Source organism: Odocoileus virginianus, chromosome 31, assembly GCF_023699985.2.
Source record: "Odocoileus virginianus isolate 20LAN1187 ecotype Illinois chromosome 31, Ovbor_1.2, whole genome shotgun sequence".
Lineage (NCBI taxonomy): Eukaryota > Metazoa > Chordata > Mammalia > Artiodactyla > Cervidae > Odocoileus > Odocoileus virginianus.
The window spans coordinates 9,694,750-9,721,678 of NC_069704.1; the positions used below are offsets into that span (position 1 = coordinate 9,694,750).

Sequence of the window (26,929 nt, forward strand, 5' to 3'; positions counted from 1 at the left end):
AAGGAACCAAGAGGAGTGTAGATGTGGATGCTACAGCTGGCAGGATTGAGTGATTAGCTGAACTCAAAGGAGCCATGAAAGGAGAAGGTCAGAGATGCTCACACAGCCTAGACCAGGGCTCTGTACATCAGAGTTGCCCAGTGACAATTTGTGGACTGAATGAATGAACAATAAATAAATTACTGAATAAATGATTTACCAATGAGTGACAGGCAGATAAGAGGACATTACTTTTGGAGATCCTTTTCAAGACAGAGCCATCACTAGAAATAATATAGAAGCAAGCAAAAAATTTGAATTTCTTGGTTTACCACCTCCCTATATTAAAAAGGGAGAAATTCTTTTTCTCATCAAGAGAAACTTAGGAAACACAAAGCAATTAGAAGAGTCTCAGATCACTTTTGATGTTTCTACCTCCTCAATGCTGCCTCCCTGAGTCTCTGCCCAACTGATAACCCATCAGGATCATCAATAGCCCCCAGCTTCTCCAAATCCTAGGCCTCTGTGCATGTTCCAGGATTTTCCACACTCTTGAAATGGTTCTTCCAATGACAATCTAAATGGTTCAAAAGCTTTATTTATTTATTGAGTGCCTACTACATGAACTATAAGCTAGGGCTATAAGCATGACAACAACAGACACAGTCCCATCCCTCCTGGAGTTTCCAGTCCCCTTGAGCGTTTCAATCAGATCACTATGTAAAGGATAAAATATGGCTTTTCCCCCATTTATTCACAAAGAAGTCTCTTTGACTGTATACATGCGGTCTCAGAAATAACTGGAGGCCTCCAGTCCGCAGAGGAGTATCCTTTTCATAAGGAGATATCGCCACCTAGTGGTCAAAAACAACTTTACAATTTGATCCAGTAAAATTTCTAGCTGTATTCCTGAGGAGGACTCTCCAAGTCTCTAGAACATTCCCTTTCTCTAACAGGATAATATAGGGGTTGATTCTCTAACATATAATAAGTACTTAATATTTTTAATTAAATATATAAACATCAGAGCAAATGAATTTCGTACCTTGGTACCTTATGGCAATTGAAAATTTACATTTTTTTCCCCCAGATTCTTCTGGATTCCAAAGTACCTCTGAACATTTCTATCTAAAAGCCAGATGCATTTCTGTCCTTAACTCAGCAAACAATTCCTTTAGGTGCACTTGAATAAACTGATATTTTAAGGGTCATTGCCACCATGAATGAAACCTTGACTCCAAAGGAAGCGATCTATAATCCAAAATCAATGAAGAACACAGTCTGTTACCCCAGATGTCAGGATCAATAGCGAAACAAAAGACGGATCTACAAGGAGGAGAGCATGGGCAGAGATGTCCGAAGATGCTTTCACTGACTCTCTTTCTACACACAGGTCAGGCTGAGCCGGGGTCACTGGAAGGTATGCTCTGAAAACCAAGGTGACTCAAAGTGGACTATCCTTAGTAGAGATCACAAAGAAAGTACAAAAGAACCAAAGAAACCAGAATCTAGTTTCTTAGGAACTCAAAGCTCCAGGACAATAGTCTAACAGGCCAAGGCTCAGGTCCTCCAGTCTGAAGTGAAAGAAAGTTGCTCAGTCCGACTCTGCAACCTCATGGACTATACAGTCCATGGAATTCTCCAGGCCAGAAAACTGGAGTGGGTAGCCCTTCCCTCCTCCAGGGGATCTTCCCAACCCAGGGATCAAACCCAGGTCTCCCGCACTGCAGGCAGATTCTTTACCATCTGAGCTACCAGGGAGGTCTACTTAAGTACATAAAAGTGGATCTCCAACTGATCCTGGGGAGCCTCCTGGCTGTTAGGCCTTGATTCTCCTGATGCTTGTGGCCCAGATGGTAGGAAAATGGCAGTTAGCAGCAGTTACCTGGCTCCTCCTCTCTCAGAACATGGAGAGGCTGAAGCAAAGGCTTCGGGAGGGCTCCTTGCCATCTGTCAGTTCTTTTCTACATGGCCTCATCCTTCCTGTCTGATTAAGACTGTCATCTGTGCATAAAGAGAGGGAACCAGAGAGGCATCAGAACACAGTGGAGTGAAGAGCAAGGACTCGGGTTCTAAGCCCAACCCCCTTCACCTGCCAGCCCTGGATGTCTGGCAAATTTCTTAAGCTCGCCAGCAAGGCCAGCAGGTACAGCTGTGCAGGTGGTGGGCCAGCTCTAAGGATGTTGCACAAATGCTAATCACTGTAGATTTGTTCATGCGCTGAAATAACTTTTTAGCAAATTGCTGTAAAGTGTCTTGAAGGGTCCCTTTCTCTAATTCACCCAAAGGCCCCCAAATGGTCTAGCATCAGCCCTGTATTCTGAGCTTCAGTTTCCTATACCACAAAACAGACAATCTTCATCTATCTATAGAGTTGGCCAGAGAACCAATCAAAATAGTGGATATGAAGCATCTTGAAAACTGTAATGTGCTCTGTAGGCTATACTTCTCTATATTCATTTTGTGATTATCCAAATTTGCGGGATTGGCATAACAAAGATGAAATAAGTTTCAGCCTACAATAATTTTTTTTCTCTCTTTGAAAAGAGAAGCAAAGGCCAGTAATCAGATCACAATTATTTTCTCACTCAAAATATCACAATGCAAAATGTAACTTTGTACTAATCATTGGGACCTTAATGTGGGAGTTGCTTACTAAGTAAGCAAAGTAGCTGAATTTGTTTTGAAAGTTAGACCTTCTCTGACTCTTCAGATAAAATGAGTGATTTAAAGCTAAGCCTTGTGCAACCTCAAGCCCGCTACTGACCACTGGAAACTGGGTTTTCTCGGGAAGACACTTCTGAAGGTAGGCTAAGGAGAAGTGGCAAGATTTATGAATTTTTAAGTTAGCCCACAGAAGTCATTCTGCAACGCAACGTATATTTGAGGGAAAAATTTTCAGAAAAACAGCCCACATAATGCCTCTTGGCTGTTTCTTACTGTGAAGATTCAGCTAAGAATAGTTCAGTCTAGTAACACAAATGAGGTCATATAATTTTGCGTTGTCTCGAAAAAGATGAAGAATGGATAGGCAGCAGTTTCAGCTTTCTAATTTGGTCTGTTTTGAGACAATGTTAAAAAAGGAGTCGAATATTTAATCTGCCTTTCTTGGGCAAACTGTCTTTGGGGTAACCAAATAATTGATGAAGGCTAAGTTTCTCTTTACAAAAAAATTTCTCAGGCCAGTTTAGAGTTCCACTTCTGGCCTCACAGTACAAGGGGCTCCACAAACAGCTGTCCAGTGAAACTAATGAAAATTATTTTGATTTGTTGGAGACTCTGGAAACGGCTGTACTAGCATACAACAAATGAAGAAACAGTTGTTCAAGAAAACCTACCAAACCTCGGTGAGAACTGCAAGAGTCTATGGTACAGGAAGGGAAGAGCCTTTCCCCACCCACTCCTTTGGCCCCACTTCAGTGAGGTGACTCTCCTCCAGACCGCCACAGCCCAAGGACACAGGGCTCCCTCTCTCCCTCACTCCACGTCCGAGGGCTGCTTTCCAGGAAGAGCAGAACGTCATCCTTTCTCATCCTGCCCCTACCTACCTGTTGCAGAGACTGTGCTCTGGTGAGTACAGCCTCTAGAGCGAATCTCTCTTCTTCCATCCAGCCCCTAATTATGGAAGCTTGAACTTGGGTTCAGAACTGCTGAGAACACTGGGGCCCCACCGGCTCGTTCCTCAACTCATGGGGCGTGGGGCCCAGGCTTTTATAACTCAAACCTAAGATTCTGGGTCCCTGAGAGTTTCGTTAATTTTACAAATTTCTTTTACGTAATTTTGAAATTTTTCTGTATTAAAAAAGTTTAAGGATGAAAACATTGTAAAAAAAAAATCCTTGCAAAAACCAAGCACAAGGGACCCCGAGACTCTGAAATTTTGAGTCTTCACAAGCATCACTGAAATTTTCCTACAGACTCAGTAACTCGGGAACTGGATCCTTGGACTCTTTTATGTCAATCCGAGTCCCCTACCACATACACAGGAATACGACACGTAACAGTGAATGTTATTTGACAGATGCAGATGTTATCCTCAAGATAAACCATTTCCAGGAAAAGCAACACGTTAGGGGTTTCCACAGGCCAAATTCATCTTCCTATAACTAGAAACCTTCCAGCGTTCCAGCGAGGAGATAAAAGTGACCCAGAAACAGAGAAACAAGTCTATTGATAAGCAGTGGCTGTGTTTTTAATCACTAAAATTACCCTGGGGCCTAAAGGGAGAGAAACAATCCAAGCTAGAAAGGGCTTTTTCTCTCTCTCACTTATTTCAGAAGCAAGTAGAAGCGAATGAAGAAAACAGAATCCCTAAGGTCAGACCCTGGTAAAGGCTCCAGGGAGTCCAAGTCCCCTCTCCTTCCTGCCCTCACGTCCAAGGTCGCTGTGCCTGGGAGCCCAAGCATCCTTCCGCCTACACCTCGGACACTTCACTCTGCGCCCTGGAGGGATGGATCTCCTCGTCCTCTTCATCTGTGGCCTGAAGAATCCTCAGCAGTTTGAGCTCAGGGTTCCAGCTGATGCCAGAAGCGCTCTCTGGGGTCTTCACTTGGTCTTCCAGCAAAATCTCCATCTGAGTCCTGATGTCCTTCTTATTGTATTCTATTTGGGGTAATTCGGGACCTAAAAAAAGACCCAGCCATCAACTGCACCTGTAGCCTTCTCCCAATTAACTATGAAAAATGGAAGACAGAAAAGGAAGGACTCTTCTGAGGGGTGAGGGCTGTGCCCTCCAGGGAAGTGAACCATCCTGATCAACGAGGTTCTGCTCCCCCGTCCTCAGACACTTTCTAAGGTTCCTCCACCCTAGGATCTTATGCTTCTTACTGCAGGAGGAGTCCAGCGATTCCTTAGCGACGTTTGTCTGTGATCTCTCCGTGGAATCCTGAAATTCATAAGTGTAAAGAAACTTGAGTCAGGATTTAGGAAACAAAAGGCTTTTCTAAATGATGCTTTCCTTGGAGAAATTAACGTCTAAGACAGGACAAAATGCCACCATCTGACACTGAAGAGAAAAGGTTGTGTCACGGGCTCTTTCGCCCTGCAGGCTGCCCACATGAAGCCAGAAAGCAGTTTTCCCCAGTCCCCGCAGTTAACTAAGGGTAAACTGCCTCCAAAGGCATGTGTATGTGTTAGTCACTCAGTCATGTCCAACTGTTTGCAATCCCATGGACTAGCCCGCCAGGCTTCTCTGTCCATAGGATTCTCTAGGCAGGAATACTAGAGTGGGTAGCCATTCCCTCCTCCAGGGGATCTTCCCAACCCAGGGATCAAACCTGGGTAGCTGCCAGCAATTCTTCCCATTCCTATAAGCACATGCTATTCTTACCATCATGAGACAGAGTCAACTTCCTCTCCTTTCCAATCTGAACTGGACTTGCAATTTTTTTTTAACAAATACAATGTGGCAGAAGTGACATGGTTCCAGTTCCAGGCTCATCCCTAGGGATGTACCTTCCCTAGGGAAGTACCTTCCTGAGATTACTTCTTGGTTGTCAAGAAGCCCAGACCAGACAGATGGAGAGGCCTCATAAAAGAAAACTAGAGACAGTTTGGCCAAGAGCCCCAGCCCAGCCTTCAGCTGAATGCAGCTGCATGAGTGACCTGAGGCAAGACCAGAAAACTATCCAATTAACCCGCAGAATCATGAGAAATAACAAACCACTATGGTTCCGCTTAGCAGTGGTTTATTATACAAAAATAGACAACTAAGGGCTTCCCAGGTGGCACTAGTGGTAAAGAACCTGCCTGCCAATGCAAGAGACCTAAGAGACATGGATTCAATCCCTGTCTGGGTCGGGAAGATCCCCTGGAGGAGGGCATGGCAACCCACTCTAGTATTCTTGCCTGGAGAATCCCCATGGACAGAGGAGCCTGGCAGGCTACAGTCCATGGTGTCACAGAGTTGGACACAACCGAAGTGTCTTAGCATGCACGCCATAGACAATTGAGACAGGGCCCTAGCAGAATGGCCCTCACCTGTTTCAGTGTGGGGCCTTCTGTCTAGCATGCACGCCATAGACAATTGAGACAGGGCCCTAGCAGAATGGCCCTCACCTGTTTCAGTGTGGGGCCTTCTGTCTTCATCAGCTGCTGCTTTCTGTCACTTTCCTGACCTCGTAGAGTTTTGCGACCTAGTGACCACAAGATCAAGTCAAGTCTCCTACTGGTATTCCACATCCCATTGCTGGGCTTCTAGTTGACCCCAGTCTACAGGTGACGCCCCAGCCAGGACAATACAGGACCTTAGAGGCAGGTAAAAGGGAGTGAGGCCCTCTTAAGTTCTATTCGTGATTCTGTTCGCCTGGGACCGTGACCACATCTAGTATAGAATTAGTGAGTAAGGGAGCCTGTGTGTTAAAAGCTCCAGGATTCCTCAAAGAAACCTAAGGGGCAAGCACCTGTATGTCAGTGTAGCAAAAGAACCCCTAGGTCTATCTTTTAAGTTTATGAATCCTGTTCTTACTTTCTTGGGCCATCCCTAAGTCACCTCTATTGACTTATGAAAATGAACATCCTCCCACCCCAAAAATTCTAGATCTATGACTCTTTTGTATCAGATCTTTCCCCCAACTAGTCACAAAATGCACTAGTTCTTTCCCTTCCATTTCTCTTCCTTTAAATGAGCAGTCTTCCAAGCTACCACCAGCGGTACAAGGCTAAAAGGGACCGCCAAACAAGGAACTCCTTGCTCCACACTTGTGCTGGCTCTGTCAGCACTGGTTCACACCTTAGTCACACCTGGGGCATTCTGAAAACCACCCAGGCCTGGACCCAACACCATACACTCTGATTTTAATAGGTCTGGGGTGCAGCGTGGATGTTAGGGTTTTGAAAGCTCCTCAGTCGATCGCAGGGTGCCATCAAGGCAGATCACCAATGCCCACCACTGAGGATAAAGATCAAACATCTCAGCAGGCCATCTCGTCGGCCTGATCTACCTCTGTCGCTTAAATACCCAACCCCACGACCACAGCAGACTGCTCAGGGCTCCCTGCAGCCACGCTCCTCCAAGATACATTCACCCAGCCCATCCCTGCTTCCAGGAATTCTCTTCCATATTGGGGAAACTCTCACACATACCCATGATCCAGTGCAAAAATCACCTCTTCCATGAGGCCTTTCTCAACTCAGAGAGGACAAGCCACTGCTCTAAGAATATAATTCAAAAGGGAGCCCCAGTCACCCAAGCAAAGCTGCTCCTACTAGAGGCACCAGGAAGAGGAACAGAAGGCACCAGAATAAAACTCAGGGGAGTTGTCATCACCCTGGATACAGGGCTAACCTTGCACAAGTGTCTCCGTGCTGGGCCACAGTCCCAGTGCTGTCTGCCTCCCATGTGAAGGTTCAGGAGGCTTCTTCGATTTCCAGTTTAGAAGACACTTTTAGTATCAAAGAGCAGGGTGAGTTGAGAGATAAACCAAGAAAAGCATCCTTATCAGGAAACACCTCAGCCTCACCTTCCGGGTGCCCCAGGGTTGGAGGGTGAATTCTGATGACTAAGCAGTTATTTCCCCATCACAGACAGCAATGTCTGGTCTATTTAGGGCAGAAGAATCTGCCACAGTTTAGGGGGATTCTTTCTCCTTGCTTCTCATTCTACACTCAAACTGAGAAACATCAGAGGGGCCAAGGTAAGTATGTCCTTCAGCTCAGACATAAGAACTCCAAAAGGGGGAGTCTCCTATCTCTGGCATGAACACTAGAGGAAAGGGATCGCCGGTCAGGAACTAGCCCCCGCGTCCTGGATGGGGCTGGACTGTGAAAGGTAACCTGTGGCTGAGAAGTGGCTGACTCCGCTTCCTTAGAACTCTCCTGGGGCTCTGGTGAGGGGCCCCGGCTCTTCCCTGTCTCGCAGGCCAGTGGGCTCTTGGGGCTCTTCTCCTCAATAACCCAGGCTAGCTCTTCATCCCCAAACCACTGCCTTTTCTAAAGGAGGACCTGAGGGGGGAGGAGCCAAGATGGCGGAGGAATAGGACGGCGAGACCACTTTCTCCCCGACAAATTCATCGAAAGAGCAATTCAACGCAGAGCAAACTTCACAAAACAACTTCTGATCGCTAGCTGAGGACATCAGGCGCCCAGAAAAGCAGCCCATTGTCTTCGAAAGGAGGTAGGACAAAATATAAGAGATAAAAAGAGAGACAAAAGAGCTAGGGACGGAGACCCATGCCGGGAAGGGAGTCTAAATAGAGGAAGTTTCCAAACACCAGGAAACCCTCGCACTGGCGGGTCTGGGGGAAGTTTTCGAATCTCGGAGGGCAACCTAACTGGGAGGAAAATAAATAAATACACCCCACAGATTACGTGCCTAAAAGCAACTCCCATCAGAAAAGTACCCCAGACGCCGCATCCGCCACCAGCAAGTGGGGGTGGAACAGAGAGAAGCGGGCGGCATTGTTTAGGGTAAAGACCGGGCCTGAGTGCCCTGAGGACAATCGGAGGGAGCTTTTGTGAGATACCAACTTAAACTGTGGGGCAGCAAAAGAGAGAAAATTAACCGGCCCGAACACACTGCCGGCCGTTCACAGATCAAAGGATCTGAGCAAGTCCAGAGGAGCTAGCTGGCTGCGGACCAGCCCAGCCCCGCCGGAGGCAGGAGGCAGGGGGGAGGGGAAAGGGGCAAACTCGGCCCCGAAGACGGCATCCCCTACCGCACTGCAGACAGGCCTCCAGTTTCTAACCAAAGACTTCCTGAGTTTCTGGATGGTCGACATCCGCCAGGAGGGAAGCAGCGAGACACAGGGCGCAAGCACCCGACCAGCGAGGGCGGGGACTGGGGCTGGGGACGCGGAGGGCAGAAGGCGCACCACACCCGGGGAGAGTGTGCCCATCAAGCTCCTGGCTGCCTGAGCTGCTCGGGTGGGGAAGGCACAAAACGCAGGCGCAACCAAGTCCGCGCTTTTGTGGAACACCCGAAAACTGGAACCGCACGCAACGCAGGGCCCGCTCCCTATAGAGCAGCCGGGAGCCTGAGCAGCGTAGACGGGAAAGCAGCGCCCCCCCCTCCACCTCCCTGCAGCGCGATGGAACTAGCGAACCAGGACAAGAGACCACCTCCGCCCGCCTGTGTCAGAGCGGAAATTAGACACTGAAGAGACCGGCAAACAGAAGCCAAATAAACAAAGGGAACCGCTTCAGAAGGGACCGGTGCAACAGATTAAAATCCCTGTAGGTAACACCGACTACACCGGAAGGGGCCTGTAGATATCGAGAAGTGTAAACTGGAATGAGGAGCTATCTGAAACTGAACCAAACCCACACTGACCGCAACAGCTCCAGAGAAATTCCTAGATATATTTTTACTTTTTTTTTAATTAAAAAAAATTTCTTTTCTTTTCTTATTTTTTCTCTTTTATTTTCTTTGAAAATTCCCTATTACTCCCCCATTACTCCTTAACTTTCATTTTCATATATTTTTACGATCTTTTTAATTAGGAAAAAAATTTTTTTTCTTGTTTTTTTCTTTTAAAGTCCTCTATTTAAAATAAATAAATAAATAAAGTCCTCTATTACTCCTCTACTACTCCTTAAGTTTCATTTTCATTTCACTATAACCTTGCAAAAAAAAAAAAGAGAAGCCCTATTTTTTAAACCAAACTTCATATATATTTCTAAAATTTTTTGGTTTTGTTTTTAATATTGTATTTTTAAGAGTCTAACCTCTACCCTAGATTTTTAATCTTTGTTTTTCAGTATGTGATATAAATTTTGGACATTTAAGAATCCAATATTCAGTTCCCATTTTTACTCAGGAGGGTGTTGATTACTCTCTCCCACTTTTGACTCTCCGTTTTCTACCTCAGAACACCTCTATTTCCTCCTTTCCCCTTCTCTTCCCAATCCAATTCTGTGAATCTCTGTGGGTGTCTGGGCTACGGAAAACACTTTGGGAACAGACAACTGCGTAGATCTGTCTCTCTCCTCTTGAGTCCCCCTTTTTCTCCTCCTGCTCATCTGTATCTCCCTCCTCCCTCTCCTCTTCTTCATGTAACTCTGTGAACCTCTCTGGGTGTCCTTCACGGTGGAGAATCTTTTCACCATTAACCTAGAAGTTTTATTATCAGTGCTGTATAGTTGGAGAAGTCTTGAGACTACTGGAAGAATAAAACTGAAATCCAGAGGCAGGAGACTTAAGCCCAAAACCTGAGAACACCAGAAAACTCCTGACTACATGGAACATTAAGTAATAAGAGACCATTCAAAAGCCTCCATACCTACACTGAAACCAACCACCACCCAAGAGCCAGTAAGTTTCAGAGCAAGACATACCACACAAATTCTCCAGCAACGCAGGAACATAGCCCTGAGCGTCAACTTACAGGCTGCCATAGTCACACCTAACACATAGACCCATCTCAAAACTCATTACTGGGCACTCCATTGCACTCCAGAGAGAAGAAATCCAGTTCTATGCATCAGAACACCGATGCAAGCTTCCCTAACCAGGAAACCTTGACAAGCCAATCGTCCAACCCCACCCACTGGGTGAAACCTCCACAATAAAAAGGAACCATCAGACCTCCAGAATACAGAAAGCCCACTCCAGACACAGCAATCTAAACAAGATGAAAAGGCAGAGAAATACCCAACAGGTAAAGGAACATGAAAAATGCCCAAGTCAAACAAAAGAGGAGAAGATAGGGAATCTACCTGAAAAAGAATTTAGAATAATGATAATAAAATGATCCAAAATCTTGAAAACAAAACGGAGTTACAGATAAATAGCCTGGAGACAAAGATTGAGAAGATGCAAGAAATGTTTAATAAAGACCTAGAAGAAATAAAAAAGTCAATTAAAAATGAATAATGCAATAAATGAGATCAAAAACACTCTGGAGGGAACCAAGAGTAGAATAACAGAGACAGAAGATAGGATAAGTGAGGTAGAAGATAAAATGATGGAAATAAATGAAGCAGAGAGGAAAAAAGAAAAAAGAATTAAAAGAAATGAGGACAACCTCAGGGACATCTGGGACAACGTGAAACGCCCCAACATTCAAATCATAGGAGTCCCAGAAGAAAAAGACAAAAAGAAAGGCCATGAGAAAATACTCAAGGAGATAATAGCTGAAAACTTCCCTAAAATGGGGAAGGAAATAGCCACCCAAGTCCAAGAAGCCCAGAGAGTCCCAAACAGGATAAACCCAAGGTGAAACACCCAAAGACACATATTAATCAAATTAACAAAGATCAAACACAAAAAACAAATATTAAAAGCAGCAAGGGAAAAACAACAAATAACACACAAAGGGATTCCCATAAGGATAACAGCTGATCTATCAATAGAAACCCTCCAGGCCAGAAGGGAATGGCAGGACATACTTAAAGTAATGAAAGAGAATAACTGGGTGGGATGTTTTAAGAGAACAGCATTGAAACATGTATATTATCTAGGGTGAAACAGATAACCAGCCCAGGTTGGGTACATGAGACAAGTGCTAGGGCCTGGTGCATGGGAAGACCCAGAGGGATCGGGTGGAGAGGGAGGTGGGAGGGGGGACTGGGATGGGGAATACATGTAAATCCATGGCTAATTCATTTCAATGTATAACAAAAACTACCGTAATGATGTAAAGTAATTAGCCTCCAACTAATAAAAATAAAAAATAAAAAAAAAATTAAAAAAAAAAAAAAGAAAGAGAATAACTTACAACCTAGATTACTGTACCCAGCAAGGATCTCATTCAGATATGAAGGAGAATTCAAAAGCTTTACAGACAAGCAAAAGCTGAGAGAATTCAGCACCACCAAACCAGCTCTTCAACAAATGCTAAAGGATCTTCTCTAGACAGGAAACACAGAAAGGTTGTATAAACGTGAACCCAAAACAACAAAGTAAATGGCAACGAGACCATACCTATCAATAATTACCTTAAATGTAAATGGGTTGAATGCCCCAACCAAAAGACAAAGACTGGCTGAATGGATACAAAAACAAAACCCCTATATATGCTGTCTACAAGAGACCCATCTCAAAACAAGAGACACATACAGACTAAAAGTGAAGGGCTGGAAAAAAATATTTCACGCAAACGGAGACCAAAAGAAAGCAGGAGTCACAATACTCATATCAGATAAAATAGACTTTCAAATAAAGGCTGTGAAAAGAGACAAAGAAGGACACTACATAATGATCAAAGGATCAATCCAAGAAGAAGATATAACAATTATATATGCACCCAATATAGGAGCACCACAATATGTAAGGCAAACGCTAACAAGTATGAAAGAGGAAATTAATAGCAACACAATAATAGTGGGAGACTTTAATACCCCACTCACAACTATGGATAGATCAACTAAACAGAAAATGAACAAGGAAACACAAACTTTAAACGACACAATGGACCAGCTAGACCTAATTGATATCTATAGGACATTTCACCCCAACACAATCAACTTCACCTTTTTCTCAAGTGCACACGGAACCTTCTCCAGAATAGATCACATCCTGGGCCATAAATCTAGTCTTGGTAAATTCAAAAAAATTGAAATCATTCCAGTCATCTTTTCTGACCACAGTGCAGTAAGATTAGATCTCAATTACAGGAAAAAAATTGTTAAAAATTCAAACATATGGAGGCTAAATAACACACTTCTGAATAAAGTAGGACCTGAGGAGTAAGTGACTCTGACTCATGCTCATGGCCATCTCTCAAATCCCCATGTGAAGCAGACATCTGGCCCAGCTCCCTTGCTGAGTAGATATTTGATGGAAGGCGGATACACGGTAGACCAGCCAAACAGAAGCATTCCAAGGAGAATTCAAGTGCCTGACAATCATGGGTCCGCAAATGCCAAACGCGTTCAGCTTTTCCCTTCCTCAGCTAGGTCCTGGGATTCTGCCACTCCCAAACCCACACACTCTCCTTACCACGGCGTGGGGCGCCAACCACGGCACCTGAACGTCTGTGCGAGCTGTTGTGTCTCCCTGGTTCATTCCTGCATCTCTTTCTAGCCTCCTGAAACCCACATGAGGAGGAAGTGAATTAGGACTTTCAAAAGTGAAGAAATCTTTTCCAAAAGGTCTGAAAAGAAGGTTGTTAGCATAACCACACAGGAACTCTGTATCTACAGCCAGCAGACAGGGAGAACCCCATCCCTCACACACCCCTTCCTGTTCCAGGCTGCACCCACTTGCTCCAACCCCAGCAGGTCCAAGCATCCCTTCGCTGTCACTCTACCTGTTTCCTAGTGGCTGTCTTCGCCCTCCTCTGCTGCTGCCGCTGCTGCTTCCTGTGACCTGGTGACCAGACAGCCAGCTCAGCCCTCTTCTCCCGGACAGCTCCCACCCTCCGCCTGGGCCGCCTGCCGTGCCCTGCCACCCAGGGGTGACGCTCTCTCCCCACTGGTCAGGACCAAGCTGGCAGGGGGTGCTTTTTGAAACTGCAGTCTCCTAAGGTCTACATGGGACCCCGTATGACTGTGGCTGCAAACACCACTGTGTTGGTCCCAAGATCAACTGCCCTCTGTAGGGCAGAGGGGAGCTGGCACCTGGAGAGCAACCAGCATCAGAAAACCTACCATCTATTTTCAGGTTAGAATAGCGTTTCTTCAAATGTTCAGGATATCTCAATGCTGGTTTCTAGAGCAAAAAAAGAAGAGAAAAGAAAAAAAGTTCTACTGTAGGTCTTTCTCTTTCCCAAAATGTATTCCCAAATGCCTTTATCCATCGAGTCAACGAGTACTTTTTTGAGAAGCCCAGTGTGTGCAAGATTATAGCAGGGGCTCGGGAGAGGGGAAAAGTGTGGGAAGCCAAGTGCAGAAGAAATAGAGAATGCTGCTCCCCTCCAACCTCTCCCTGCACATCCGCTTTCACCCACAAAGCCCAGTCCTTCTGTGGCACCTGGATCCAGAGTGGAAGAATAGAAGAGAAAGCAATTAGAAAGTTAAGTCCTCCAGCCTTGAGGACAGGTGAGTTTGGACTTGCACACAGACATCTTCCACTGAGGGTCCCTAGCTCTTACTTGTAGGGTGAGGCGGTGTACAGATAAATACATCTTAGCAGAAATGGCACTGTCGGGCCGGCTCTTTTCCAGGGGAGGTTTCTTTTTCATCATGGCCAACTGTGTCTGCATCTCTGGATGAAGTATGGTCTTCCCTTTATCCAGCAAGAGGCTGAAGGGGACAGACACAGAGACAGTCAGCAATAACTCTACATTTGCAGACATGTCCACCTTGCCCTTATAAGGCCGATACCAACAGGTGCTCATTCAGTAACAGCTTTCAGATGCAACTATGGCAATCATGGCTGAGTGGATTAAGTTTACTATATGTCGGGCTCATGTGCTTTACACCACTGAATCCTTACCACACCCCAAGGACAAGTCTGTGATCTTCATTTTGCAATGAGGAAAAGGACGATTAATGAGGCTAAATAAATGGCGGAAATTCACGAAGGCAATGAATTTCAATACAAAATTCAAAGGTGGTCTTGCTCCAAACCACATATTCATTCCGTCTTCCACTTAATCCATAACTCACCTATAAAAAGAACAGTGCGTCTACCTCCCAGTCAAGGTTGAAATGAGAGAATATAGGTAGTGTGCTAATTATTAAGCACAGGGCCTGGCAGGTGGTAAGTACTTAAATGGTGGTGACTATCATCATCACTGCATATGTGTAAGTCCACAAATTCAGGGACCAAGTATGGGAATGGTTTTCTCCCCTCCCTCCCCAGAAAGAGCACACTGCTTAGACCTTTCTTAGCTTCTAGAGAAAAGAGGATGCTCTGGTTCTCCCACAGCTTACAGGACACTCACTCCTTCAGCAGATCCTGAGGCAACATGTCAAACTGCTTCCATAAAGGTAAGGATTCTGAACCTAGTTGCTCATACAAGTGTCCTGGGGTGGGAGGCGGTACAATTATCCCTGGAAGTTCCAACTTGTGTTTCTGGAAGAAAAAACCATGGAAAGAACTCCCTGTAGCACTCTCTTCAATGCCACATTGTCCCACCACCACTCTAGCCTCCTGACACAACCCTGGCATGGGAAACTCCTTGTTTCCAGACCTACTCCAGCATCCTCGCCCCCTCTATACCACAACCTGCCACATCTTTACCAATCTGGTTCTTCAACCATATTGTTGAAATCAGATCACACAGGAATTGATGGACTTGTTTCATTTCCACCCCCCCCAAAGGCTCCGAACAAATATTTATTGGCCAACTATGTGCCAGGCAGAGGGCTGGGGCTAGGAATTCAGCAATGAACAAAATGGGCCAAGATACTATTCTCCTGGATGTAGCAGCCTTCCAGCTTTGTGACTTATCCAAGGCTACATTTACCCAATAATTGGTAGAAGTAGCATTAGAAGCACAGGTCCCTGGAGAAGGAAATGGCAACCCACTCCAGTATTCTTGCCTGGGAAATCCCATGCGCAGAGGAGCCCAGCAAGCTATCCATGAGGTCACAAAGAGTCAGACACGATTTAGTGACTAAACCAACCAATCGCAAAAAAAAAAAGAAGCACAGGTCCACTGTAACTTCCAGTCTGTTGAAATTCTATTCCCATCACACCAGGGCTTCCCTGGTGGCACAGAGGTTAAAGCATTTGCCTGCAGTGCAGGAGACCTGAGTTTGATCCCTGGGTTGGGAAGATCCCCTGGAGAAGGAAATGGCAACCCACTCCAGTATTCTTGCCTAGAAAATCCCATGGACAGAGGAGCCTAGTGGGCTACAGTCCATGGGGTAGCAGAGAGTCGGACATGACTGAGCTACTTCACTTTCACTTTTCACTTTCATCACACTGAAAATTTGTTTCTAATCAACTTAAAATTCCCTATGAATGCCCAGCAGTTGCTCCTAACATCTCTTCAAGGTGTTCTTTTACAGGGAGGAGGTAGGGAAAAGACCTAGTTCTTCATTTCTCTGCACAGAAAGTGGTTTGGTAATTATACTCCTTCCTTAAGATGGGTTTTCTTTTGCAGATGTTGTTCATTTAAAGAGAAAATGGGAGAAGGGGGAAAACAAAGATAAACCCTTACAGATGAAGATCAGGAAGGTTTGGCCACAACATTAAACTTACCCCTGGAGATTTCTTTCTGTTCATATTCCCATCCTGGCTGCAAATAATGTGCTTCTCCTCAGCTGGGCTTGAAATAAGAATAACCACAACTTATTCCCAGACATCTTAAGCAGAAGCATCAAGGATATTTATGAATGATGACCATGAAGATTGCTATCCTCCATTCAGTATTCAAAAGTGGCTGGTGAGGAACTCAGAGGTACCTGCAGCTCAGAGGCTGCTGAAAACAAGAAACCCCCTCTCACCTTGCCCTCACATCTAAATTAGGCTCCCCTCCACTCTCTCAAACAATTCAGTTATTTACTTCCATAGTATTAATCCAAATTAGTAATTATATACTTAGGTGCAGGGATGTTTATAATGTCTGAATCCTACCCCCACCGTAAGACTCCAGGAGGATAGGGACAAAGTATTTAGATCTCGATTGATTTCCACTGCTTAGCCCAGAGGTGCTCAAATATTTTTTGCTCTGTCATCTTCCTCCTCCTTCTTACCTGGAATACAGATATGATGGCTTAAACTCTTTCAATCAACTTAGACTTTGAAATCCCCATGAGGCACCTCAGAAGGTGGGAGCCGTGGCCCAAAAAGCTATTAACAGAAGGTGTTCTGGTGTCTGATAACTGAGATACTAGCCCTGGACCACCTAACTCTGGGCTTCTTTTATATTAAAAGAAAGAAACCCTTAGAGGTTTTTTTTGTTTACACCATATATATTCACACACACACACACACACACACACACATATACACAATACATATATATATATATATATAAGCATTCACAGGATTTTTTTTTAAAGAAAATAAAGTCTCATCATCTCTTAACTGAAGATGGCAACCCACTCCAGTATTCTTGCCTGACAAATCCCATGGACAGAAGAGCCTGGCAGGCTACAGTCCATGGGGTTGCAAAGAGTCAGACATGACTTAGCGACTTGAACAACATGTCTAAACAGTCACTCTAAAAGAATCTGAGAACCTCAGCAGTCATGAAAGAAAAATCCGTTTCTTCCAACGATTGTCAATATTAGCAAATCTTTGGACCTTCACCAAGTGATCTTTATCACAGCTGCTTTGTACACAAGTTCTATATGCTATTCATTTTGCATCAGTGCACTAGTCCTTTGGCTTGAGACCAAAGATTCGGGTGCTTCACTGAAAACTTTTACTAGTTGCTGATGACTAACAAGAAAAACTGATAGTCAGAAGGCATTTGTTTCTTAATCAAACCTCCCAAATACACTGGGCCCTATCTTGTATGCTATTTACAGACAAGTAGAATTTGATGTAGAAAAGTCCCAAAGCATGAATCTCAAAGTACACTAACAGGAATTCCAGGCAGCATTTAGGGCTTCCCTGATAGCTCAGTTGGTAAAGAATCCACCTGCAATGCAGGAGACCCTGGTTCAATTCCTGGGTCAGGAAGATCTGCTGGAGAAGGGATAGACTACCCACTCCAGGATTCCTGGACTTCCCTTGTAGTTCAGCTGGTAAAGAATCTGCCTGCAATGGGGGAGACCTGGGTTCGATCCCTGGGTTGGGAAGATCCCCTGGAGAAGGGAAAGGCTACTCACTCCAGTATTCTGGCCTGGAGAATTCCATGGACTGTACAGTCTATGGGGTCACAAAGAGTCGGACATGAAAGAGCAACCTTCACATCACTTCAAGAGGTAAATGCAAGAGGCCATGACCTTCTGCTCTGCTTCACCTCCTCCTTCATGCAAAGAGGTAGCTAAAAAGGAGTTCACAGAGAGAAGGCTGGCAGAAGACAGCAGGCATTTGTAGAACACAAGAGTTGAAGACTCCCAGGTTCTCAACATGATACTCACCTCACATGCTTCTCTGGGATCCAGATGATATCGATATTTCCTACATCTTGAGGACAAGGAAGCTTTGTCTCATTCAAATTCAGCACTGATAGCTAAGAGAAAGATATAAAACCCATGTTTTATAGGTACCACTATACCATAGGTATAGGTTTAAAGGTACCACTCCTGATGGTATTCACTACCAGGCTAAGGAATGAATCATCATGTTAACCAAAAAGGTATGGTGGTTCAGAAGATGATTAAAAAATAAAATAAAATAAACATTTCTTATCCCCAAAATAGCTTCATAATATTTCTTCAAGAAACCAAGGTATCAGGAAAGGTACTCTGCAAGAGTGAGCACTGATAAGTGAATGGTCTCCCCTGCCTCCCTGTGATATTACGGCAGCATTTAGCAACTCCCGGACGCCTTGAGGCTTACCTAAGGGAACACTACTTATTCTGCCCACTGCACTCCAAAAACTAAGATCCCCTGCAGATAAAACAATACAATCTGGAAGCAGGGAGAGAACCAAAAGAAGCAGAAGCAAGTTTTTCTCTTTTATAGCCTGTCTACAATTACAAGCATCTACATAAAAGTTAAAGTCATAATTTTTTTTCACATTTTGCTATTTAGGACACTAGATTTATAAGGAAATTTTATAAATCATCTAGTCTATACCCCTAGCAGGATTCGTGCAGGAAAAAAACTATTAAAAACAGGCTGTCCCCATGAAAAGAAACTAATCGACTTGGGGGAACAGAGGAGATATTTGGGTCACCATAAGCCCTCCTATGCATTTTGAATTTAGAACCATATGCATGTATTATCCTAAACAAACAATTAATTTAAAACTAATTTAATCTAACACTCTAGAGGCCAAAGAGGTAAGTGATTTGTTCATTCATCTATCCAAACCCATCTACCCTCCCTTGGTTCCTTCCACTCTCTACCACATAATGCTGAAAAGTGAAGGGTCTCATAGAAAAAAATAAAAGGCATCCAGTAGGACTGCAAAGAATAGTAATCTCTATTGTAGACAAGTAGAAGGGTTTTTTCTTCTTAAAATATAGCTCTTTTCCTAACTAGCTGTGCTTTTAAAAAAAATCACTCCCTATCTGGGCCTCAGTTTCCTCAACTGTGAGATAAATGAGACAGACCACAGAAATAGTGTTCAAACTGTAGTTGTAACTTACTCATAGATCACAAAATCAAATTTTGTGAATCACAGCCTCCACTGTCTTAAAATGAAATAGAAAAGGATAGAAACTTTCAGAGTATAGTGTAACTTACAGTTAGGGTAAAGATTGTCCCATGGTATTTTATTGTAAAATGTATTTCTTACCATAAGTGATAGCTAAAAAAGTTTTAAAATCATGAGTATAGCTGATCTTGAGGCTCATTTTAGATCTGACATTCCAGCATTCTAATTTCCCTATATCATGAGATGACAGTAGCTGAACACGCTCTATACAGGAGAGATAGAAAATTCTTAACTATGGAAAACTGCCACAAATAAATCCCACTAGGTCTGGGGATTTCTAGAAACAGTATAACACGTAAAAGCATTAGCACAGAGTCTAGCAAATAGTAAGGGCTCAGTATTAGGTAGTTATCATCATCATTATTCAGATCACAGTCATCCTCAATGTTAAATAAAGGCAACATTTTATTCCAAGTAATAAAGAGAAAATGCTGAAGAAGTACCTTTTTTAATCTGTGACTTACTTTGGGAGATCTATCAGTACGGTTCATTAAGTCTCTGTCAGGTAAATCCTTCCAAGGCCTAAAAAATAAGTTTTCAAACATGAAACAGAGTCACAAAAGACTTACTGGGATGATAAAGTTCGTGCTATGAGGGAAAGCCTCCTCCTTCTACAGAAAACCTTGGACTTAATACCTACCAAATGAATGTTAGGTCTTCTCATCTTCTTAAGTTTTGCTTGTTTGTTTTTCCTTGAACAACTTCTAGATATTGCACATTGCAAACCCTTCACAACTATTTGTTGCATCAAACTGAATTCCTAGCCTACACCTTTCTCCAACTACAGACAGTTACATCACCATCAGTAAAAATTTATTCAGTAATTTTTATGGAGATGTTCAAAAACATGCTGCAGTGTGCTTAGTCGCTCAGTTGTGTCTGACTCTGCAACCCCATGGACTGTAGCCCGCCAGGCTCCTCTGTCCATGGGGATTCTCCAGGCAAGAACACTGGAGTGGGTCGCCATGTCCTTCTCCGGGGGATCTTCCCAACCCAGGTCTCCCTCATTGCAGGTGGATTCTTTACCATCTGAGCTACCAGGGAAGCCCATAAACAAAATGTGGGGCTGCCCTGGTGGCCCAGTGGTAAAGAATCCACCTGCCGATGCAGGAGACACAGGTTCAATCTCTGATCTGGGAAGATCCCACATGCCGAGGAGCAACGAAGCTCATGTACCACAACTGCTGAGCCTGGGCTCTAGGGCCCAAGAGCTACGGCTAACGGAGCCCATGTGCCCCAGAGCCCGCACTCCACAACAAGAAAAGCCACTGCGATGAGAAGCCCGCATACCGCAACTGAAAAGCAGCCCCCAGCTGTCACAGCTAGAGAAAAGCCCGTGCAGCAAAGAAGACCTAGCACAGCCAAATAAATCACTAAATAATTTTTTTAATGTGGCATTGACATACAATGGAACATTTTTCAGCCTTAAAAAGGCATGAAGTTTGTTCATGTGACGACATCAATGAAGCTTGAAAACATTATCCAAGGTGAAATAAGCCAAACACAAAAGAACAAATATTGTATGAGTCCACTTACAGGATGTACCTAGAACAGGCAAAACGCACAGAGGCGAAAAGCAAAATAGGACAGACATCACCAGGGAGGGGAGGGAGGAGGGAAAGGAGTTATTGTTTAACCAACTCCTACAAAACAAATAAGAATGCTTTCTGTTTCCCACACTGCCTACTCATTACTCCTTCAAGTGAACTGCTAAAGGGTTTGTTTGTCTTGTTTGGTGGGGGGGGGGGGGGGGGTGTTTATTGGTGTTTTTTTGGCTGTACCACGTGGCTTGTGGAATCTTAACTCCCCGACCAGGGACTGAACCCCAGGCCACAGCAGTGAAAGTGCCAAGTTCTAACCACTGGACCTCCAGGGCATTTCCCATTAATGCTTTGCTTTTAATCTAGCTTTCTCAAAGTTCAGTACATAGGCAAAGAAAGGTAACCCAAAATTTTGAGGTATTAAGCCATTTAAGGAAGATTCCATGATTATTTACCTGCCTTGAATCTTGGAGTCAAACTTTGAACTCAATAAAGTGTGAGCCTTTGTGAAGGTAAATCCTGGTAAGTGACGCCGACGAATAACTCTCTTGGCCGGCAAGCAGGAATCTGCGATGTTTACAATGGTAAGCACTGGGAGCTTGTCTGAAAGACCAGACCAGAAGAAAACATACAACATGGCATAAGGGAGCCAAATAGAAACAATTCAAGGACCTTGTAAGGGAGGAGACAGGGCTGGCTAATTCACCTTCAGTATCCAGAAGAGATTTGGAGGAGGAGTCCAGAAGTCGAGGGTGGCCCCTCTCAATCCGGCGGATAGTTGCCCAGCACTGCGGATGCTGACAGACAGCCAGGTCACAGGTGGTCTCATCCCACTGGCTTTTATCTGGCAAATCCATATCTACAAATGGTTTAGGACAAAAGTCAATCTTGCAGCTTTCTAGCCCTTTGCAGAAACCACCACCATATAATCAGGGAATATTACGACCGCATGGATTGTGGCAGGCTACAATCCATGGGGTCGCAAAGAGTCAGACAGGACTGAGCTACTTCACTTTCACTTTCACATACATTAGCTAGTCCAAATATTAATTTAGACTCAAAGCATAAAAGGTTTTTATTGAATCATATCAATAAACAGTGGTTACAGGATTGTTAAGAATAGGGAACCATGAAAGTATGAAAAACTCAGCACGGAATAGAGTGACAAGAATTTGGAGAAGGCCTCCCAATTGACCATTTAATTAATAGCTGAGTGACCTGAGATTTAACCAGTCTGAACTTCAGTTTCCTTAGCTGCAAAATGAGGAAAAGCCTATTTCACAGGGTCACTACAATTAGTTAATGTATATTAACAGGTCTGGCAAACAGTTCAAAATAATTATTAACATCCTTTCCTTTCCCCTTTCATTAATCATTAGGGAGAGGATGCCCCAACCTCCAAAAAGCCTTGTCAAATTATAACCAACGTACTTGGCACCTGAATATCCACAAATTACGGTATACACAGGGGCTCTGGAACCAATTCCCTATGGGTATCGTATCAAGGGACAGCTGAGTCACAGAAGTGCTTTAGATGGCTCAAACCTTTAGAAGAGATGCTTCATTTTTCAATATGCTCCAGTTCTCATACAGGCAGCTAAAATACCCACCAGAAATGAATGGGTTTGCTGAAACAGTAAGTCAGTCGACTCAGAAGTTGCATCAGAAACCACTAGCTTTTCATTTACTGGCTCTATGGTCTTGGGCAAGTGAATTCAGCCTGTTTCCTCATATAAAGTAGGAAAGCAGAAATCCCTAAGTAGGATTGCAGAAGCATTAAATGAGTTAATATACTTTTACATATGATATATAACAGGTGCTCAATAAATTTTATCTTTCTCTCTCTAGAAATGTTTTAGGCCATCACTACCACCAGATCCCTAATAAGTTTTTTTAAGGACAGTGTCCATTTCTTCTTTGTTTTACTCAAAACAATTATTGACTACCAAACATGTGAGGGGACCTGTTATGAGCACTGAGAACAATAATGAACAAAATAAGTCTCTGTTCTAAACAGCTTATAATTTAAACCAAAGATAACAAACCAGTAACCTGGAATTATGCCTGACCTATGACTTGTTTTATTTTGCCTACACTTTGAGCCATTACTTAAAAATGGAAATAGTCCATATACTGTCCAGATTTCCAGCTCCTCTTAAAGATCAAAATATCTAACAACTGCTGCTGCTAAGTCGCTTCAGTCGTCTCGGACTCCGTGCGACCCCATAGACAGCAGCCCACCAGGCTCCCCCGTCCCTGGGGTTCTCCAGGCAAGAACACTGGAGTGGGTTGCCATTTCCTTCTCAAATGCATGAAAGTGAAAAGTGATAGTGAAGTCTCTCAGTCGTGTCCGACTCTTAGCGACCCCATGGACTGCAGCCCACCAGGCTTCTCCGTCAATGGGATTTTCCAGGCAAGAGTACTGGAGTGGGTTGCCATTGCCTTCTCCGTATCAACACGGAGGCCCAATTCCAACTACACAGCACCTGGCTGGAGCTGAGTACTTCCTGACATCTTTAAACCAGGTGTATTCTATCCAAGTGGAGACTTCCCCCACCAAAGTCTATCATCTGTATCTGAAGCAGTTTCAGTTGCCATTTATCATCGTTTTTACTGCTCTTTTTCTTACAACAGAGAAATAGTTCTCTGTGCTCATGTTTCTAACACAAACAGGAAAACTAAAAGTGACCTGAAATAGCAAGCTTCAAGGAAAAAAAAGAAACAATTTCTGCTCAGTGGGCCTGAGGACAATTTCTACATACGTAATAGAAAAATGACAGGACTTAAAACGCCCCTGCAAAACCATGAAAAATACTTTTGACTAGGAAAGATGCACGATGAACAAGTCAGTGAAACAAAAAAACAAATACAACAGTAACAGGGTTTGTTTTTGAATGCTTATGTAATGTTACGTTACTCTTACAAATGGCTGGGTGTTGCCCTTTGGTTACCCAACCAGCCCGAATTGAGCCCAGAGGTCTAGTCATGCCTGTGTCGATATTGCCCGCTTTAGCACCATGCTGGCAAAGTAGTCTGTATTAAAAAGTTTTAGGTAACAGCTATTCTTAATACCATTATTACAAAGTTGAGAAGGCTAAAAAGATTAGTGGGAGAATGAGGCAACAGATGGCCGCGATTCCTTGAAACGAAAGCAGAAACCAAGTTATTAGGACACCAAGCCCCAAGGGAAGTCGCAGCTCCCGACAGGCGAAGAGGTGGGCGAGAAGCCCCGCCTCTCGTCCGAAGGAGCCCCGCCCCACTGGCTCAGTTCACGCCTCCGTCTCCCACGCTAGGCACCCGGCAGCTCCGTCGCCAGGCAGCGGCGCAAAGCACTGTGGGAAAGGGACGGAAACCCCAGTGAGCCATACTTAATTTCTAAATGCGTTGGAGCCGTGAAGCAGGGAAACAAGCTTGGGAAGGGACGCCAGGTGCCTGTGAGGCCGGACGGAAGGCCCTCGGGCCAAAACCATGGCAGCCTGGGAAGTTCAGACGCACCGGCCACTGGAGGCGGAGGCGGGGCTGAGGGAGAAAGGAGGCTCAGGCGCGCGGGGCACTGTGGGACACGGTGTGGGCCACGCGGGGTGGGACGGAAGCCTCGCTGGGTCAGACCGTGGCGACGCGGGAAGTCCGGACGCCGTAGCGGCCTGAAGAGGAGGTCGCAGGCACGGTCTCCGGCCGCGACCATGGCGGAGAGGCCCGAGGACCTAAACCTGCCCAATGCTGTCATCACCAGAATCATCAAGGAGGCGGTAAGCAGCTCCAGCTGGCGGCCGGACCAGGGGCGGACGAGCGGGCAGAGGGAAACAGGTGCTGGGTCGGTGGGTTTGCTCACCTTCGCTTTTCTCACAGCTCCCGGACGGTGTCAACATCTCCAAAGAGGCCCGGAGCGCCATCTCCCGCGCCGCCAGCGTCTTCGTGCTGTACGCCACATCCTGGTAAGGTGGGCAGACTTAGCCGAAGCTTAGCTGGGAGCGTAAGCCTCTAAGGGAGGCGTAAAGAGATCCCCCTGATTGGGAGTTAGGCAACCCCAATAATTCTACCTCAGTGGAGCGAGGTTCCGAGCCCTCGTTCTAGATCTTGAAATGTCTGAAACAAAGTAAGACAGTTACTTTAACCCTTTTGTATAAGGAAGGGTGGGACTTAGCGTGTCACAAGAATCCATGCAGGCATCTAAGACGCAGGCTTTCCCATTCCACCTTGGGCCCACACCATACGCGGCAAGAGGGCATCTGACAGCCCTTAATCTTTCTTCTTTCAGTGCCAACAACTTTGCGATGAAAGGGAAACGCAAGACACTGAATGCCAGCGATGTGCTGTCTGCCATGGAGGAGATGGAGTTTCAGCGGTTCGTTACCCCGTTAAAAGAAGCTCTGGAAGGTAACTGCCCTTTCGTCTTCTTGAACATCCAAGTAGATGTTCATCCTAAATGACCTGCTCAACCTGGCCCTGAGATTTGATCAACTTGAGTCTCTTTTAAAAGTCCAGTAGCAAGTATCGGTTGCGACTCAAATGGTAGGCACCACCTCATTATCTGTTTGGTGATGCTGGGCAGATTATTTTTCCTTTTGTACCTCAACTTTTCCCGTTACCCAGTCGAGTTTGCTGCTGCTGTCTGTCTGGTTCAGCCTTGCCTCCTAACCTCCTCTTTACCCTTACAGCTTATAGGAGGGAGCAGAAAGGCAAGAAGGAAGCTTCAGAGCAAAAGAAGAAAGACAGAGACAAAAAAACAGATTCGGAAGAGCAGGACAAGAGCAGGGATGAGGACAACGATGAAGATGAGGAAAGGCTGGAGGAAGAAGAACAGAATGAAGAGGAGGAAGTGGACAACTGAAGAGGATGGGGAGATGCCCCTTGGAAGGAACCACGCGAAAACCTGGTACATGTTTGTGTGAAGCTTTTTCCGGCTGGGCAGAGTAGTCTTAGGCAGAAGAGCCTGAGAAGATTGAAATAAAAACTGAATTATCATCAGGATTATCATCAAAGTCAGTGCTTCCCAGACTCAGAGCATCTGAGTAGCAGAATCCTGTTTTGCTTAATCAGTCTCAAGGTTATAACTTTTTGGCAAGAGGGATTCTGAATGGCAAATTTAATTGGTCAGTTTGATCTCTTTTGTTTACATACACATATAGTTAGGCAATTGTTGGTCCCCAGTTCCCTCCCTGCCCCCCAGAAGAGTAATAATAACTTCCATGCTGCCAACTGTGTCCCAGATCACAGAGGCAGTTCAGGCTCAGGAAAAATTAGGGTTTGATCAGAGTCAACCTGTTTGATTATACAGTATTTGGCAATTCTAGCTTATTTCAAGTGATCAGAATGGCTTAGCTTTAGGAAACTACTAACAGGGTTGACGAGAACAATGAAATCTGCTGTCTCTTCACTTGACAGTAACATTAATTGAATTTTGTTTTCTACAGACCCACTTGACTTAGAGCCCTTCTGTATTGTCTGTAACCAGGCCTGTAACCTTCTATATTGCGTGTAACCTGCTTGGAAGGCTACCTTCTAGGCACATACTGTTTTTAAATCCACAGAGTAGAATTAGATAAGCAAGGTTGCCAATGTCTTACTCTTATAAAACAGTAAGATGGTTTAGTCTTAAATGCACCTCACTGCCTGCCACTGTACAGCTTCAGGATTTGTCATCACTTCCTGGAAGGTATAAAATTCCAAGTTTTCGTGTCCAGTAGTCCATCTTCCAGATTTGTGACTATGACTTTTCATTTTTCCAATTCACGACAAGTTCCGAACTTTATTTTCTTCTAGGCACAACTTTCTCCCTCTGTGCTTCTCACCACCTGTCTCTGTCCTGCCTCTCCTCTGCTCCCCATTCCCACTTTCTCCGTCCCTCTTTTTTTTACTTCTGCCAACCTAGGGACTTGGATGACCTGCAATATCCCAGAGTATGGGTTCCTCTGATTCTCTAGTTCTAATCTCATGTCTTAAAACTGACTTTGTAAACCTTTTTGACCCATGAGGGAAATCTGATGGTGCTCAGGAATTTAATTCCGCCCCTAACCCATCCCCTTTAACTGCTTCTAAGTATCTCTGTTGACCTTTCCAGGTTTTCTTCTCTTTCCATTTGGTGCTCCAAGCACTTTTTTGTTGGTCTCTTTAAGTTGAGTGCTTGGAGGTTGAAAGGTAGTGAAGTGTAGTTTGACACTGTTGATTTATTAAATGAATACAGTGGAAAGTCTGTTGATAAATTGAGTGAAGAATATTGAGAAAATTATAATGCTTTGTATAATAAAAAACATTATTGTTAAAAGTGATGACTCCTCTATCATCCTTCTTGTTGATAGAAGT

The 26,929-nt window shown here is 44.5% G+C and overlaps 3 protein-coding genes across 9 annotated transcripts in view; 1 reads left to right on the forward strand and 2 right to left on the reverse strand.

The window, feature by feature from the left end:
- Window positions 1-2,029, reverse strand: part of RGS3 (regulator of G protein signaling 3) — a 150,012-nt gene extending 147,983 nt beyond the window's left edge. For both annotated transcript variants that reach the window (XR_011484924.1, XM_020906641.2), the window contains exon 1: window positions 1,865-2,029. Coding sequence is in view for 1 of the 2 variants with exons in the window: in XM_020906641.2 (XP_020762300.2) it covers window positions 1,865-1,929 (65 nt within the window). In the remaining variant the exon portion in view is untranslated. The remainder of the gene's footprint in view (window positions 1-1,864) is intronic.
- On the reverse strand, window positions 560-24,539 carry C31H9orf43 (chromosome 31 C9orf43 homolog). Of its 6 annotated transcripts, XM_020906665.2 has the most exons (15): window positions 23,699-23,890; window positions 22,058-22,171; window positions 21,333-21,485; window positions 21,082-21,229; window positions 19,550-19,607; window positions 17,842-17,933; window positions 16,010-16,076; window positions 14,745-14,875; window positions 13,950-14,100; window positions 13,507-13,567; window positions 13,167-13,225; window positions 12,857-12,944; window positions 6,037-6,113; window positions 4,807-4,864; window positions 560-4,602 (listed from the first exon to the last, which is right to left on the reverse strand). In XM_020906665.2, exons 3-15 carry the CDS (start codon window positions 21,481-21,483, stop codon window positions 4,394-4,396), a joined length of 1,350 nt encoding a protein of 449 aa, XP_020762324.2. In that variant the 5' UTR covers window positions 21,484-21,485; window positions 22,058-22,171; window positions 23,699-23,890; the 3' UTR covers window positions 560-4,393. The 6 variants fall into 6 exon arrangements, with proteins under 6 accessions (XP_020762324.2, XP_070315361.1, XP_020762320.2 ...); XM_070459260.1 differs by lacking the exons at window positions 22,058-22,171; window positions 23,699-23,890 and adding an exon at window positions 24,459-24,539 and having other exon boundaries at window positions 12,884-12,944; XM_020906661.2 differs by lacking the exons at window positions 22,058-22,171; window positions 23,699-23,890 and adding an exon at window positions 24,459-24,539.
- Window positions 24,214-26,891, forward strand: POLE3 (DNA polymerase epsilon 3, accessory subunit). The gene is made up of 4 exons (XM_020906671.2): window positions 24,214-24,375; window positions 24,476-24,561; window positions 24,885-25,003; window positions 25,285-26,891. The coding sequence occupies exons 1-4, from the start codon at window positions 24,310-24,312 to the stop codon at window positions 25,455-25,457; spliced, it is 444 nt and encodes a 147-aa protein (XP_020762330.1). The 5' UTR covers window positions 24,214-24,309; the 3' UTR covers window positions 25,458-26,891.
- Window positions 26,892-26,929: the final 38 nt, after the last annotated feature.